General features: G+C 42.1%; 1 protein-coding gene across 1 annotated transcript in view; it reads right to left on the bottom strand.

Annotated features, from left to right (window-relative positions):
• Positions 1 to 18,075, bottom strand: part of ABCC2 (ATP binding cassette subfamily C member 2) — a gene marked incomplete at both ends in the record, with an annotated part of 65,557 nt that overhangs the window by 29,668 nt on the left and 17,814 nt on the right. The window contains 7 exons of the mRNA XM_080693902.1: positions 2,176 to 2,242; positions 2,882 to 2,966; positions 4,501 to 4,647; positions 5,431 to 5,568; positions 11,949 to 12,014; positions 13,065 to 13,319; positions 17,166 to 17,343. Of these exons, the coding sequence (XP_080550028.1) occupies positions 2,176 to 2,242; positions 2,882 to 2,966; positions 4,501 to 4,647; positions 5,431 to 5,568; positions 11,949 to 12,014; positions 13,065 to 13,319; positions 17,166 to 17,343 (936 nt within the window). The remainder of the gene's footprint in view (positions 1 to 2,175; positions 2,243 to 2,881; positions 2,967 to 4,500; positions 4,648 to 5,430; positions 5,569 to 11,948; positions 12,015 to 13,064; positions 13,320 to 17,165; positions 17,344 to 18,075) is intronic.

The raw sequence follows: 18,075 nt of genomic DNA, 5'->3' as shown, positions 1-18,075 counted from the left end.
GACTGGAAAATTTGCCTTGGAAATATTAACCTCAAGTGCTTTAAAAAAAATTTTTATACGTTCCAAAAGGCTAAAGAATGAGCCCAAACTTATCCAATTCATCAATAAGCTATTTGTGCCAAATGTATGTATCCAGTGGGAAAATTCTCCTAGGCCCCACATGGTAGTGTTGAACAAGTCCCTCGTGGGCACCGGGAGACCTGGCTTGGCTCTCATGCCAGCTCTGCCACTGCGGGCTTGTGTGATTTGGGAAGGTCACTCGCTCTGAACTAAGGACGTCTTTGTCTAAACTGAGTTGAATGGATTTTTTTCCTAACTTAGTTATTCAATAACAAACTAAATGTTACTTATTTTTACCTAGTGTTTTTCAAATTTGTGTATTCAGTGAGTAACACTTGGCAAAGATAAATTCCCTAGTCCTTCCCCTGAAGATCTGACTTCTCTAGCCAGGAAAGTGTCCGCCATAGGCTAGGATCCTGGGAACTCTGTATGCCAGCCCCATCTAGAACACTCGGGACGTTAGGAACTTGCTCAGGGTCTTTTCTGAACGTGCCCACTAAGCTGACCTTCTTCCAGACTTAGTGGTAAAGTGGGAGCTGTGAAGCTGGGTGCCATGGCACATGCCTGTTATCCCAATACATGGGAGGCTGAGGCAGGAGAATCGTAGATTCAAAACTAACCTTAGCATTTTATCGAGACTCTTAGCAACCTAGCAAGACCCTGTTTCAGAATAAAAAATAAAATAGGGCTGGAGGAGTAGCTCAAAGGTAGAATGTTCTGAGTTCAATCCCTAGTAACCAACACACACACACACACACACACACACACACACACACAAACACACACACACGGAGCTATGTCTGTCTTGTTTCCTCTGTTAAAGGAAGATTTTGGGTTGAGATGGTTCAGAGCAGGAGCTTCTGCCCTGACTCATCCTGGGGCTAATGCCAAGGTGTGTGTGTGTGTGTGTGTGTGTGTGTGTGTGTGTGTGTGTGTTACCAGGGATTGAACCCAGGGGCATTCTACTTCTGAGATACATCCCTAGCACATCATCATTATTTTTTGAAACATGGTCTCACTAAGTTGCTGAGGACTGTGCTAAGTTGCTGAGGCTGGCTTTGAACCCGTGAAACTCCTGTCTCAGCCTCCCAAGTACTAGGATTACAAGTGTGCTCCACCACACCTAACTTAAGAGTTCATATTAAAGGCTATAGGAACAGGAGAAAAGGGTGGGAAGTCATGAGAGGAGAAATGATAAGGCATGCTTGGTTGTGAGAAAAGACGCGGCCTGCTCAGGCTCCTGCCATACCTCGCAGTCTGTGACATGCTGGGTGGACTAGTTGGCTGTGCTGCCACATAGTGCCTGAGAGATACACTATGCACAGCAGTGTGCCAAAGGGGGTTGTTTAGGGCAAGCACACCTACTTCACAGAAGAGATACAGGGTGGGATGGAGAATGGGTTATTTTCTTTTTCTTTTCTTTTCTTTTTTTTCTTTGCGGGTCTGGGGATGGAACCCAGGGGCATTCAACCTCCGAGCTACACCCCTTGCCCTATTTTTTTTATTTTTTATTTTGAAACCAGGTCTCACTGAGTTGCAGAGGGCCTCACTTAGTAGCTGAGGCTGTCCACAAACCACGATCCTCTGGTCTCAGCCTCCCAAATGCTGGGATTACAAGCGTGCGCCACCACTCTCGGCAAGAATGGGTTATTTTCATAGGAAACTCCAGATATAAAAATAACTTCCATTGTCCTGTCTGAGGAAAAAAGCCAGATTCCAGTGTTCGTAATTACTATTCCTAAATGAATAAGTGAAACATAAAGTTCAGGTTTTTGTGTGCATATTCTCTTTTATACCAGAGGCCCAGGCCACTTGCCAACCTCACAAATTTCCATCCATTATTGGGCGGGGTGGGGCGTGTCTCCCTGAGTTCCCAGCTGGACAGGTGTGTCCCACCGCAGGAAAGCAGGACTACAAACACAGTCTTGGGGAAAGAGCTTTCAGATCCTTGCTGTTGGTTATCTCTCTGGGAACTAGTACCTAACTAGCACTAGTGGCTAACTGATCGTGTTCACAGAGATTAGTTCCCCATGTGGCCTATTACAAGGCATTTCTGAGAACAAGACCGGCAAGGAGAATCTGAAGGAATGGCAGTATGGCAAGGAGGCTACTCACTCTCGGATTGTGCATTCGGAGTCTCTGTCCCAGGTAAAGGAGGCTTCATACAACTGCACAGCTTTGTCTATGGGAGAAAAGGCCTCCTCTTTTAGTCACACGTAAGACCCCAAAAAACTGTCTGCTCTTCCTCAGCCCTCATGTAACTGCTTCCTGTCTGCTCCCAGATCACTTCTGTTAGATGCTGCTCCTATACTAATGAGAGGCAAATAAAAGCTCCTGACCAAGACTAGAAGTGGCCTGCGTATGAAGTCCTTTCTTCTTCAGACGTCTCAAACTTGGTATCCCAGATTTCTGATAGCCCAGGTACATCCCAGGTCCTCTGCCCCCTTGTATGAGTTCCATCTCCTTCCATAATCCCTCCTTGCTCTGGATTCCAGACCCACTGCCCATTCTGGCCAAGGATGCCCTCCAGTTCAGAACCCAGGATACCTTCCCAATCCCACACACTGGGCTCCATCCTGACTTCTGCTTTGTGGATTCCCTGCTTATCCTCAGAACAGCTGGCCCAGCTTTACTTGGCAATCTAGCTAAGCAGTTTGCTCTAAGTGGAAACATAATTTAAACTAAAACCACATGCCAATTATATAAGCATAAGTTCAAGACAAATTCCCTAGCTCTCCCCTTTAATTAGTTTGCTATTGTTAAGCCCTTCAATATAGAATTTCAGTATCAATTTGGGGAAGCAAGTTCCAAATTTGTTTACCAAAATTGGAGACATGTCGAATGGCAGATAGGTCCAGGTCATCCCCTCCCAAGTATTTCTCTAGACGGTCTACAGAAACGCTGGCCTAGGAAGGGCACACACAATTTTAAGAATAAAAAAATCCAATAATAAACACAAGTGGGGAAAGAAGTCTGACTTTGTCATCAGCCACAATTTGCTGTTTGCCACAGCTGGAACCTCCTGACCCCTACCACAGACTCAGCCATCCCTCAGCCCTGGAAGCCATCCCACCCTAGACAGAAAGAAATGAAGACACTCCATTTCAGCCCGTCAGGAAGCTCAAGGCGTTCAGCTCTCCTATTTCCTTATAATATTTGGCCCTATTTCCAGAAAGTGTCTCCTGTCTTCTCAGACAAAACCCTAACTTCTACCTATTTTTGGCAACCAGGCCCCTGTATTTCTCTTATTTAATTGAATCTATGCCTTGATGACCCATCCAGCTTCCTGAGATACCAGTGGCACTCTCTCTAGGTGAATTGGCCAAAGTGTAAATTGCAGCTGACCTAAGTGTTGCAGAATACCTAGTGGGCCCTGGAACATGAGAGCATGGGAGGTTTTTGAGGAACTTCTATAAGGAAGGTTCTCATCAGCCTTCCTATCTTCCAGGGAGGCTATCACCAACCATTTCTCATGGCCACCCAGCCTCTGATTAAGTATTGGGCTTTCTTGTCCATTCCTTTCTTAGGGTACAACTGCTGGGTATAAAACTGACTAGCTGCCCCATGCATCAGCTCCTACAGAGAGGGCCCCACTGCCCTATGTTGATCATCACCTGACCCCAATTGGTTCAGTGTTACGCTACGGAGTGCAGGGAGCTGATATCTTTGTTGGTCTTGCTTTCACTATTAATGCAATAAATATAACTAAAAATAGCATGTTGTTTCCTGAATGTCCAAATTGGTCAGCCTTTCTTTATACATTCCAGGACAGGGAAGACTTCTTCTAAACCCCAGTCCTTCCTATGGCCAGAACTGACTGAAGCTAGCTACCTCTGGGATGAATGTGGCTCATCACATTTTCCCTGGCCTCCATCATTCTAGCCCTCTCATCAGTCTGCCACTTGTCCTGTGAACTTCCTCTTGAGGTGTGATCCGTGGCCCATCTCAGTGACTGTGCTGTTTTCAGAACCCAGACATTCCCTGCGGTCCATCTGAGGCCCTCTGAACTCCATATTTATGTCTGACAGGTTAAAGCTCCCAAATTTGCCACCACGTGGTTTCATACAAAGAGAGGGTCTTTTTCTCTCCCTTTTTTTCTATTTACTTATGGCACCTTAGAAAAATATGAGAGAAACTCAGCTGGGTAAAGGGATAGAAATGTTCTCAACAGTGGGGCTAATCGTAATACACTCATTAAATGTTTTGAAAAATTTGCCTGCCTGTGAGGTAAAAAGAGGTTGGTATGATAATTCTCATCTATTTAATTCTCTCAGATAAACTGAGGCTCAGAGAGCTTGCCGTTTAACTAAGATAAAACAACTGATCTCCCCAGATCAAACAGACCCAATTGAAAGATTACCAGCAGATGCTGGGTGAGTCATTTTGGACTCTGAGGCTTTTTCCCAGAGATAAGCGGTTAGCAGCAAAGTTTACACATACCTGGAGCATGGAGGAGATCATCATGGGAAGCATGGACAGGGGAAAGCGCAGTATATTAAAGAGGGTGATTGAGGTGAAGGCCTTTTCTGCATCCAAAATATTGTTGCTGTCCACCAGAACGTAAACAGAAAATGTGATCACAGACACCTGGAAAGAGCAGGGTCATGAGTGATGACCTAAAACAATCCCAGTAGCCTTGTTGGACTGAGTTTCAGGAACACAGTTTATCAGAATAGAAGGAACCTTAGGGAGTATCCCCCCCCCCCCATTTTACGGATGAGAAAATTGGACCCATGAGAGAAACATCTTTCCCAAAGTTGCAAAGTCAATCAATGCATTGCTAGAACCAGAATTTTGGTTTTCTGGCTTTTCTACCAATATTCCGTTCACTATAGACCCACATCACTTGCCCTAAGAAGACAAGAAACCCTCTTATGAAAATCTCCCTTAAATACCTGCATTCTCACTGAATATCCTGAAATCTTGCTCTTGGCTACCTGACCATCAAATAATACATGATGCTGGAACTAGAGCTGGAGACCCAACAGAGGGGTGAGGGTGTGACAGTGCTGATAAAGGGGAGATAAATTCCCTGGATTTTAGGATTAGGCCTTCAAATGCTGAGTATCTGTCAAGAAATGAACTTTCTAGCTGGGCGTGGTGGCACACGCTTGTAATCCCAGCATTCGGGAGGCTGAGACCAGAGGATCGCGTTTCACAGACAGCCTCAGCTACTTAGTGAGGCCCTCTGCAACTCAGTGTGACCCAGTTTCAAAATATAGAATAAAAAATAGGGCAGGGGGTCTAACTTGGAGGTCGAATGCCCCTGGGTTCTACCCCAAGGCCTGCAAAGAAAAAAAATGAACTTTCTCTTCAGGAAGCTGACCCAGATCCCAATGTACCCAGTTCCATGACTCCTCTGCTACTCACAAGGATTGGAGCTAATTGTAACAAGAAGACTGTCAGGGTCTGTAGCTGACCAAAGCGCAGTAGGTTCTTGAGCTCTTTCTTCCGAAGGTTGTTAACTTGGCCTTGAAATGAAGGTTCCCAGGCAAAATATTTCAGGATCTAATAGGTTAGAAAAGAGCACAGCCCACATTGTCACACTGAAAGAGTAACCAGGTGTGTATGATCCATATTTGAGAAGATGCTTCCTAAAGCATAATATCATTTAGGATATGCTTTCATCCACATTTTAGGATATGCTTCTCAAAATCTGAGAGTTGGAAATCCAGTTATAAAGAATAATTACAGAGTGGTAGCTCGTATTTGTTGGCAACCTGTAAACACAAAGCATCTTACACACATTATCTCACTGAATCTTCATAACTAACTGTCTCAGTTTGCCTGGGACTAGGAGTGGCCAGGACACAGGCCTTTCTATGCTAAACCTAGAAAGTTCTGATTAAACCAACATGAGTTTGTCACTCCACATTTGTAGAACTATTGTCTCCATTTAAACAACAAGGAAACAGGCTAGAAGAAGATAAATAACTTGCTCAAAGTCACCAATGTAGCAAGTACCAAAATTCAAAACCAGATCTGTAATTTTTTGCCACATTAGCAGAAAGACTTGTTAGAGCTCTGATAAGTGGAGAAATACTATGGAGTTAAAAAGAGGCCTCTGTTTCATTTTCAAGAAATTTAAGGTAATGTTAAAAATCGTTGCCATTAATTTGAAGCAATATTTTTAAAAATATTATCTTTAAAGGATGGAATGAATTATTTTGAAAGTTTTGAAAGAAACATATGCTTATCCTGCCTATCCTTTACAAACTTCACTTTAGGGAACTAACTAGTTGATAAAAGAGAATTCTTTTAGAAATTCAGCTAGTCTATACTGAAAGAATGATAGAATTAAAGTACTACTTTTTCAAAAAATATTCACCCTTTTTTTTTGGTGGTACTGGGGTTCCTGGAAGTCGTTCTACCTCCGGGCTACACTCCCAGACCCATTTTTACATTTTTATTTGGAAACAGGGTCTCCTAACCCAGTGCGCGCGGCTGGCTTCGAACCTGCGCGATCCTCCTGTTTCTGCCTCCCAACTGCAGGGATTACAAGCGTGTGCCACCATGCCTGGCAAAAAATATTCACCCTTTTGCAACTCTTAATGAAAAAGAGATCTAAGTAATAATCATAAAATATGTACATCATTTTTTTATATTGGCCGCATATTAGAATCACCTAGAGAAATTTCAAAAATATAGATGCCTAGGCCTCAACCCTAGAGAATTAAATTTAAATAATTTGAAGTGTTGCTTCAACCTCAGTAGGTATTACAAACTTCCCAGGTGATCCTAACACTGCCAGGGTCACAAACCACTGTTCTAGGCAAAAGAAGAAACAATTCAGACAGTGGCTGAACCCACTGAATCGGCATCATTGCTGCTATTTGGTCACACACAGGATCGTTTGAAAGCAGCCACCCCAAACAAATATAAATCTAATTGAGCCTTTATATGTGACTACTAATTTACAAGAAATATGGGGAAAGAAACCCAAATTCTTCAACATGAGGGAGGAGTGTAGCAGACTAGCACTATTGACTAAATGCCAGGCATAGACATTTTTCAGATCTTAATTCAAATTAGCAGTTAAAAAAGAAGATAAGCCTAGCTGAGCATGGTAGCATATACCTGCAATCCTAGTGCTTGGGAGGCTGAGATAGTAGCATCACAGGTTCGCTGCCAGCTTCAGTTACTTAGTGAGACCCTGTTTCAAAATTAAAAAAAAAAATGGGGCTGAGGGGCTAGATCAGAGGTACAATACCTAGGGGTTCAATCTCTAGTACCAAAAAAAAAAAAAAAAAAAAGGAAGATAAGGCTGGATGTAGTAGCACAGGCCTATAATCCCAATACTTGGAAGGATGGCAGATTTGCCAGCCTAAGCAGTTTAACAAGACCCTCAGCAACTCAGTGAGAACTTGTTTTAAAATAAAAATTAAATTAGGGCTGAGGTAGTTAGTTCAGAGGTAGAATGTCCCTGGGTTCAATCCCCAGTACCATAAGGGGAAAAAAGTAAAATATAAACAAAATTTAAATATAGGCAATTAGGGAAATTGATAATATCAAAGAATGATTGTAATTTTTTAGGTATAAAATTTTTTAGGTATGAAAATGGTATTAAGGTATAAAACCCAAATTATTGTTAGCTAGGAATTTAGACTTAAGATAGAAAAAATAAAAATTCCCTCAACCCCTTCCCCTGCAAGCTGACACTTTGGAAGATAAAAGACAGGTCCATTCCTTAATTAATTAACTTAATTAAGTTAATTAAGCTGTTCCCTAGGCAACCCTGGATTGGAGCCAGGACCCAGGAGCTTTTCCTAATGTAAACAAAAGAGAGCCTCTTCTAGCCATTTACAGAATGAGAAAGGGGCTGGGGATGATTTGTGATTTCATGGCTTTTTCTGCTTTCTGCATCTCACTTATGCTAGGTATAATTAATCTCACACTTACCCCTTCTCACCCCAAATTGGGAGACTGAAGGTATTAAAGTCATGTGAGCCCTTTGTTTGGGACCCAGTTTCATGACAATTTGCCAACTGGGTCTTCACTGGTGAATAAAGAAGCCTGACTATTTGATTTCAGCCTCTGGAGTTTGTTTTGGGGAACAGGCTGTGCTTCTCAAGCATCCTGCAACAGTACTGTGGTTATATTTTTAAGGCCGGAACCAAAGCCAGCCTAGGGGTTAGACCGGTGCAGGGGCCAGCGAGACCAGAACTGGGGCCTCCCATGAGGCAAGGCCGCTGCTTGAGCCAGCGAGGTCTGGATCAGTCCACTGAGTAGCCAGGCCACTACTGGGGCCATCAAGAGGGGGATCGGTACTTGCAACGCAGCATGCACAGAGAAATATCGCAGAAAATATAAATCAGATGCTTCTCTTAATCAGCAATAACTAGGAGGAAAAGGGCAACAGGAAGAGGTTGAGCTATAGAAAGGGCCCTATAATGAAGCAACTAATGTGACCAATCAGAGGGTATGTAATACTGGAGGACGGAGCCTCTTTAAAACGCAGGAGGTACATAAACAAATGTATCAAAGTAAATCACCAAAGAAGGGTGGGATGGAGGGAGGGGGAGGGAATGGGATGGGGGCTGGAGGAGGGCTAATTGGATGATGTGTGCTTGTATATCCTCTCAAGTCTTGTACTCCAATGTGATTGATATATGACTACAATGCACCAATTTAAAAAATAAATTAATAAAAAAAATAATCAGTCTTCTTTAAAAAAATTCTTTTAGTGATACATTTGAAGTACTTATGTATGAAATGACAAGATATCTGAGATGTACTTTAAGGTCTCGGGTGTGGAATGGGGAGTGGGCAAACAGATGAAACTAGCTGGGGCAGGCTGATCTGCTGGGCTGGGTAATAAGTCCATGGATCTCTCTTATATCATTCTTTCTGCTTTTGTACACCTTAAATAATTTCTACAGTAAAATGTAAAACCAAAACAAATAATTTAGGGTAAACAAAAAGAAACTGAGGTTCAAAAAAAGAGGGTCTAAAAGGAAATTCAAAAGGAGACTTGTGTGTAGATGAATCAAGAATCATGTGGATGAGGAAGATGGCGACCGAGAAAAGCGGGGCTTAAGAGCCCCGCTAACAACCAATCTCCATTACCACAAAACCAGCGCCTTTCATAGCCAGAAAACACCATCACCAGAAAAACAAAAAAACCACCAGGCTCCAGAGAGAAAGCGGACTGAGAACAGAGCTCAGAGCCACAGAGGAGATACACGCGCCCGAGGACGCGGCAGCAGCGCCATACTGCCGGCGGTAGCGGCAAACTCACTGGACGGCTACAGCAAGTCAAGGTGAGCCGCTGCGGAACAGCCAGGCGGGATCTTACGGCGCAGAGAGCATTTAGAGCTCCCAGTGGCTGAGCTCAGCACACGCTGCAGGAACTCAAAGTGGAACTCAAAACCAGAGAAGAAAAAATACGCCAGCCTCACGGCCGAGGGCGTGGCAGTGGCGCCATATTGCCACCAGCGGCAGCAGCAGTGAATTCACCGAGTCCAGTACAGCTACATCTGCGTACTCAAGAACAGTGAGTCAAATTGTGGGCCACAGAGGAGAAATCCCAGTACTGTACCCCCTGGGACTTGACCCAGTGAGGGAGTGGGGGTGGCAGAGATATCACACCATAGGAGAACGTGCAACCTGGCACCCCCCATAGTTTAAAGCAGCCTCTATCGACTCCCTGGGCCGGAGACTCTGTGATACAACCCAGTAAAGGAGTAGCGGGGTCTGAGATACTACAGACTCGAGATCCAGAGCACCTTAAGTGAAGTCATAGTGACCCAAGGGAAGAACCCAGAGAAGGCACAAACCTCCGAAATCATGGGAAAGAGGAATAACACTGGGGCAATGAATGCCCACAACCCCACAACATCAGAACCTGATAAAACAGAAAATCAGAGATTTCTAGAAGATCAAATCAGGAAAATAACTATAGAAATAATAGAGGTGCTTCGAAAAGAACTCAGAGAGAGCCAAAAAGAGATAAAGGATGCAATTAATGAAGTAAAGGCCTCAATTCAAAGCACAAACAACCGATTAGACCACATGGAGAACAGAATCTTGCTCTTAGAAGATGAGCAATCCAAAAATGAACGCATAGTTTCTAATCTAGAAAAAAATATACAACAGCAGGAATCTGACATTGAAGAAATATGGGCCCATTTTAAGAGAGCTAACCTAAGAATAATTGGAATAGAGGAGGGAAAAGAAAGTGATACCAAAGGGATCAACAATCTCTTCAAGGAAGTAATAGCAGAAAATTTTCCAAACTTAGAGCAAGAGGTTGATACACAGGTCCAGGAAACTTATAGAACTCCCTTTAGACAGGATCGGAGAAGAGGATCCCCACGCCATATAATTATCAAAATGACCAATGTGGAAGCCAAGCAGAGAATCTTAAAGGCAACAAAAACAAAGGGCCAAGTGATATTCAGAGGCAAACCAATTAGAATCACTCCAGACTTCCCAAACCAAGTCATGAGAGCCAGAAGGGCTTGGAGTAACATATTCCAAACTCTGAAAGAAAACAACTTCCAGCCAAAAATGTCCTACCCAGCAAAACTTTCTATCAAATTAGATGGAGAAATAAGAAGCTTCCATGACAAACAGAAACTGAAGGAATTTATGTCTTCAAAACCAGCACTAGAGAAAATACTCAAAGAGATTAACTACAAAGAAGAAATAGGTAACACACACCAGAACCAGAGAAACAAGACTTTACATCCAACAGACAACTAAGATTGGTTATCTGTGGAGATTCATTATTTATGTTAGTCTTTTACCTATCTCTAAATTGTATTGTTTGCCTTTATTGTTGTTAATTTTTTGGATTTCTAGTTGGAATATTAATATACCTTCAGATATAGCATTTGGAAATATTTTATCCAATTCTATTGGTAACTTTTAACTCTGTTTACATTGTCTTTGGATATACAATATTTTTTTATTACTTTTTAGGGAGTTTGTATATTCTTCTGTTGCCTGTGCCATTGAAATCATATCCAAGAAATCACTGTCAATTTCAATGTTGCGAGGTTTTATGACCCAGATTTTCTTCTAAAAGTTTATAGTCTTAAGATATATATTTAGGTCTTTTATCTATTTTGAGTTAATACTTGTATGTGGGATTAGGTAAGGGTCCAATTTTATTCTTTTCCATGTAATTATTATTTTTCAACAATATTTAATTAAAAGATTATTATTTCCACCACCAAATGTTCGTGGAAACCTTGTCAAAAATAACTTGGCAATATAGGGAAGAATTTAGCTCTAGGCTTGTATTTAACTCCAATGGTTTATATATCTGTCTTTAGAACAGTACTACACTGTTTCAATTATTGTAGCTTTATATGGTTTGAAATCAGAAAATATATATCTGCTAGCTTTTTTCTTTTTCAAGATTGTTTTGGGTATCTAGATCCATATTCCATATTAGGATAGATTTTTTTCTGAAAAATAAATATATAAATATATGATAGTTTCACCTAAAAAAACAAAAAAAAATCCTCTGGTAGGAAAGAAAGCAAAAAGAAATATTGAAATGTTATCTTTAAGTCATCAAAAGCTTGGTATCAGACAAATGAAACTGTTATGTGAGATTAACATTTTTAATTTTGGATAAATTGCTATAATACTAGATGTCAACCACTAAGCCAAGCATGGGAGAGAGGGATGGGGAGAGAATGGGGTGGGGATTGGGTGGGGGCTGACTGGGTGATGTGTGCATGTATGTCTACAAAAGTTTGTATCCCACTATGATGTATGAATACAGTGCACCAATAAAATAAAATTAAAAAAAAAAGAATCATGTGACACCCAACAAGCCGAGAAGCAGGAATCCACAACTTCTAGAGTTTATGAAGGTGAAGAAACACACTGTTTCTGTCAGTGGCACAGAGGGCCACCTATACCCAGCTTCTTACCTTGATTCCGCTGAGAATCTCATTCATGATCTTTAAACGTTTGTCCTTGTATTTCATATTTTTGAACTGCCAGGAAGAAGCAAAGCAAAAACAAAACATGCTTTCATGAGAAAGTGTCCAGGTTTACTACAGACATGAAGCCTCCCTTGTGGCCATCACTTAGCCAGAACTTGAGGTGCTCAGTGGCAGCGTTCATTTCTCCTAATGCTCCTCTTTGCCCACTCTGTACCTGTCCATCCCCTCTTCTTTCTGCTCCTCAAACACAGGAATCATGTTTCTGCCCCACAACCTTTGCCTGACCATTCTCTTCTTAGGTTATCCTTCAGTGCCCTTCCCAAGGCTTGCCCCTCATGGTTAGCCTTGTGTCCTTCAGAGCTTGGCTTAAATGTCCTCTCCTTGCAGAAGACTCTCATGGCCACCTACTCACTCACTATCATTTCACCCTGAGTTCTCTACCTAGTACTTATCATGATCTGACATTTTTCTTTATCCATTGCCTGTCTCTCCAGCCCCATGCAGAATAGAAGATTCATAAGAGCAGAGCCCCTGTGTAATTTACTGCTGTGTTCTCAGAAAACTAAGATATGCAATAAATCTTTTTAAAATAATTGTAGCCAAATAAATGCAAAACATGCTAATGAATAAATAAAAAAGACTGTCAAGTCCACCCACCAAACCTTCAATTCCTGTCTACATGGAGCCCTCCTACCAGCTAGTAGCAGGGTGATTGCCAGGACTTAGGCAGAAAGTTTGGATTGCTCATGTGACTGCTGAGGGCTTGGTTTGGGTTGCTGTGATGAAGAAGCAGGGCTGAAATCACTGTTCTGCATGCAGCCCAGGAGAGCAGAGTGGAAGAGTTATGTACCCAGTGTCCAGGGCCACCCTTCCCTCTCCAGTCAGGCTCTCTCCTCTAGCATGAATGAAGACATAGTATATAAACCCTAAGAGTGGTTAGAGATGAAAAGGGAAGACAGGGAAAGCCATGAATATTTGGGAGAGGAGAAAGTCTTGCACTAGTATTGCCTTGCTTGTGTTCCTTCCAAGACTTTAGAGTAAGTAAGAATTAGACTGACTTTACAGAAGACATATATCCCCAGGATGACTTTGTTTTCTTACCTGAATTGCCCTATTCTTGGTGGCCAATATTATATTAAGTGGGATTAGGAGAACCATCACAGCAAAACCTGCTAAGACTGAGGGTCCCAACTCCCTCCATAGGAAGAAAATGGCTAAGGCAATCTGTAGAACAGTTGACCACAGCAAGTGTATGAAGTTGGTCACATCCATGAGCTTCTGGGCATCCACAGACATCAGGTTCACTGTTTCTCCCACCGTGTACTCCTTCCTGCTCATGTTGGATAGGGTCAGTGTCTAAAAGTAAAGATCAGGATTAGGATTTGGGAACAAGGCCAAGAATACTGGGGAGGAGATGGGGAAACTCAGGAAGTGAGAACACGATGAAAGTATAGGTTTCACATGGATACGTCTTCAAAACACTGACCTTTTGCCCCCAAATCTTGTGCACACTATTTCCTCATTCTTGCTCACTCTTTTCTCCTATTTCTACCTTCCTCCAGCCCCAGTGATCCACACATGGCTTTGTCCAGAAAACAGGGATTTATTCCTGGTGTCCAAAGGGATTTATTCTTTGGTTTCAGGTTAGATGCAACTTCTGGGAAGACTACTCTGACCCCCAAGTTTGGGATAGATATCTCTCCTGTGTACTCCTGTAACATTCTATGCTTACTTTTTTCATTGCCTTCATTAAAATGAACCGCAATTGTTTTGATATTCTATTTCTCTATTAAGTATAAACACTGTGAGGACAAGAGCTATGTTTGTCCTTTTCACTACTATATTATGAGGCACAAATGCTGAAGACTGAAAGAAAAGGAGGGATGAAGGAAGGGAGGGAAAATGAGAGGGAGAGATGAAATCAGCATGTATTGATTCTGGCTTTGGAGACTTTTTTGGTGTGGTACTAGAGAGTGAAACCACTTATTTTTTATTCTTTATTTAAAACAGGGTCTCACTAAGTTGTGGAGGGCCTAAGTAGCTGAGACTGCGTACCACAATCCTCCCACCTCAGCCTCCCAAGTACTGGCATTACAAGCATGTGCCACCACGCCCAGCTTGGAGACTTTTGATATGGCAATGTTTTTTGTACATATACTCTTTTTTTTTGTTGTTGTTTTGTTTTGTTTTTGCGGGTCTGGGGATGGAACCCAGGGGCATTCTACCTCCAAGCTACACCCTTTGCCCTATTTTTTTTTATTCTTTTGAGACAGGGTCTCACTAGGTTGTGGAGGGCCTCACTAAGTAGCTGAGGCTGTCCGCGAACCACCATCCTCTAGTCTCAGCCTCCGGAATGCTGGGATTACAAGCGTGCGCCACCACGCCTGGCTTGTACCTATGCTCTTACATTGAGGTTGTAAGCATTCCCAAGAACAGAGATTTTAGAATGGAGAGGAAAGCTTCAGAGTTCACACATCAGTAGTAAAAATGCCTTGTCTTTGTCAGGAATTTGTGGGCAATATCTTCTCTCATGTTAGGGAAATCAGAAGGCTAATACTCTCAGGTCTGTCCCTCTCAACAATGCTGTTTATACAACTCTAGAGCCCTGAAACTTAACACTATGCTCACCAAGGCAACATCTGGTGTGGCCTATATCTTCCCAGAAGAAGAGCCTTCTGTGTGAGTGACCTTGGGTACCCACCTCATCCTCCTTCTAGAACTGTCATCTTGATCCACCAATACATTCTTTGGAACATACCAGTATTCTTGATTATACAGTAGAAAGAAAATCCCTAAAATGTTAGGCCACCAGGGTTCTAGAAATCAGCCCACTGCCATACTTCCACTTTGGTGTAGAAAAGCAAAGTGAAAATAAAAACATCCAACTACCATGCAAGGTAGTCACTATGCATGTAGAAGGGCCATTGGTTTAGGTCACAAGCTTTGTCTGAGGGTGAGTCTTGGCTATGTAATTGTAGGCATTGAATTTTCTAAGCCTTATTTTTCTCTATAAAATAGGAATAATGCATTGTTACTTCACAGGATTATGAATTGATAGTGAATGTGAAAAATATTTCACAAATAGAGAAGCATTATCTAAATGCATGAAACTAGCAACTTTATTTTACTTTTTTTTTTTGCGGTACCAGGGATGGAACCCAGGGGCATTCTACCTCCAAGCTACACCCCCAGCCCTATCTTTTATTCGTTATTTTGTTTGTTTGTTTGTTCTTTTGTTTGGTGGTACTGGGGTTCCTGGAAACCCTTCTACCTCCGGGCTACACTCCCAGACCTATTTTATACTTTTATTTGGAAACAGGGTCTCTTAAGCCAGTGCAGCTGGCTTCAAACCTTCGCGATCCTCCTGTCTCCGCCTCCCAAGCATAGGGATTACAAGCATGCGCCACTACACCCGACTTATTCTTTATTTTGAAACAGGGTTTCACTGAGTTACACAGGGCCTCACTAAGTAGTAGCTGAGGCTGTCTGCAAACTGTGATCCTCCTGTCTCAGCCTCCTAAATGCTGATATTACAAGCATGCACCACCATGCACGGCTTTTTTTTTTTTTTTTTTTTTTGGCAGGTCTGGGGATGGAACCCATGGGCATTCAACCTCTGAGCTACACCCCCTGCCCTAATTTTTATTCTTTTATTTTGAAACCGGGTCTCACTGAGTTGCAGAGGGCCTCACTAAGTAGCTGAGGCTGTCCGCAAACTGTGATCATCCGGTCTCAACCTCCCGAATGCTGGGATTACAAGCGTGCGCCACCACGCCCGGCTCATGCCCGGCTTTTGTTTTACTTTTAGTAGCAATAATTATTTGAATGAATGTATTGTTAAGGGCTCTGTTTTATGAATATCTGTTTTGGTTCTAACAACAAAACCTTGAATATATTAGGAATCAAAATAATGGAAATGAATAATCACAATTTTCAATTCCAATATGAGTTCTAAGTACTTGACAAGACTTCTTATCTCAAGATGCCTGGATTACCTGCTGGAGTGTCCCAATCAGTCAACATCTATTAAGAGAAGACAAAGACACCTTGTGTTTCGAGAGAAAAAAACAAAGGAGAAAAGTAGAAGGTATAATAGAGAACTCCCTATCATTGCACTTTCTGGTGCAGGTTAAAAAAAAGAAGAAGAAGAGAAGAAAACTAATGTTCTGATCTATAAAAAGTTCTATCTAAGGTCAGGAGTGTAATCCTAGCATTTGGGAGGTCGAGACAGGAGGATCCAGGTTTGCGAACAGCCTCAGCTCTTAGTGAGGCCCTTTGCAGCTCAGTGAGACCCTGTTTCAAAATAAAGACTAAAAAATAGGGCTGGGGGTGTAGTTTGGAGGTAGAATGCCCCTTTGTTCCATCCCCAGTACCACATACACACAAAAAAAGTTCTGTCTACTCATGTTTGAATTTCTCCCTCAAGTTTATAGTCACTTACATAACGACTTCATTTGCATTTCTTTAGGAATAAAATTAGGCTTTACCCTGATATCTAAAACATAAGGAAAATACAGTTCCTCTGAGAAAGTCAAACCTTAAAACCAATGTATCGGAAGGAAGATGAACAGAATCATCTTACGGAAATGAAAACTCTCCAGGCCTGAAAAGCTCAGTAAATATTTACCAGGAAAAAAAGTCAGACAGAGAAGGGTTTGGTTTGCTGCCATAGATTAAAAAAAAGAAAAAAGGTTGCTAGGTAAAAGTTGTTCTGGAGAGATGAAGTCCTGATCCATAGAGCACTCTAGTCTCACTGGCAAAACTATAATTTGAAAGGACACACCAGGTTTATGAACTGGGTTTAGAGAAGCATTGGGATTAAATGTTGGTGGTTTTAAGAGTATGACTCTTGGACAACTTTCCTGACTTCACATGATTTCCCAAGGCATTTTCACCTTGTCAAGAGAGGCAGAAAGAGAGTGCAGATATCTAAGCCTCAAAAACTAAAAGGCAGATCCTGGGCAGCTTGGCAGTTTCTCCCTAGGCTGTACCCCCCCCCCCAAAGACCTATGTCTATGAACATACTTTTCATATTTTAATTTCCAAACAGACATTGAAAGGAGTCTCTGTATAACTAACCAAAATTAAGTATTGAGATCAGTTATCATTTCTGTCATTTCTGTCAAGTTTTCCTCTCTTAGAATAAATGCCTATGATTACTGAAAAGATTTTCTTTGGTGACACCTGACATAGTTCACTTACCTTCTTATATACAGAAGCCATGATGGTTGTCCGTACACTCATTCCCAGTTGAAAACACATTTGAAAATAAGACTGAAGGCAGAGAGACTGGATCAATGTCACAGCAAATAAGAAGATTGCGTAGAGATATCCGACCCATGGGTATGTTCCAGGGTCACTCACAAAGGAAATCAGTAATCTGCCAGAGCAAAAGCAGGTCAGTGTTGCCATTAGGCCTCCAAGGGCTCCCACTCTCCTGATGCACAGACAATGACCCCACTTGTATACCATAGGAAGCAAAAATGGCCCGAATTGTCCAATGCCTTTGGAAGACCTAAGTTCCAAATCATGCCAATAGTCTTGCTTTTCCTTGGAGATGGGCAGAAAGAACTTAGGGTCACAGTCCATGGCTGTGAGAATGGATAATGAGAGAAGTGCTCAACAATGCTGCCACTGCAGTGCTTTGGCCCTGTCTTGTCCCACTCCTTGGTAAAAGAAGCTGTAATGGGACAAGTTGATTCATTTCTAGACAATGTGGGGCTGAAAATTAAGATATGTGTCTGGCATGAATGAAAAGGGCTTTTCTGGTGCTTCATTCCAGATGGCAGACTTCAAAGTTGTGTCATGATTTGTCTGAACCTTCAAGGGAAGACTGTGACTGCGGGAGAGGCGAAGTCAGTTACTCTCCTTGGATATGCCGCCTTACTTTCAGATGTGGCTTACACCACAGCAGTTCTGTTTAACAAGGAAAAGGTCTAACAAGTATCTGGGCTCCCATGAGGTGGGTGGAGGAGATGTGAAAAAGAGAGGCTAAAGTGTACATCATCTTAGGTCTTGAAAAATGCCTTGTGCTCTTCATGAACACAAAGCTTGAGGTCAAATAAAATAACGGGCAGTTTAAAAAATGGGAATTTAATAAAAGTTATGGCCT

Source organism: Muscardinus avellanarius (genome assembly GCF_963383645.1).
Source record: "Muscardinus avellanarius genome assembly, chromosome: 4".
NCBI classification, from domain to species: Eukaryota; Metazoa; Chordata; class Mammalia; order Rodentia; family Gliridae; genus Muscardinus; species Muscardinus avellanarius.
Note: the sequence above shows the minus strand (reverse complement) of the source record. Positions and strands in the feature narration are given on the sequence as shown.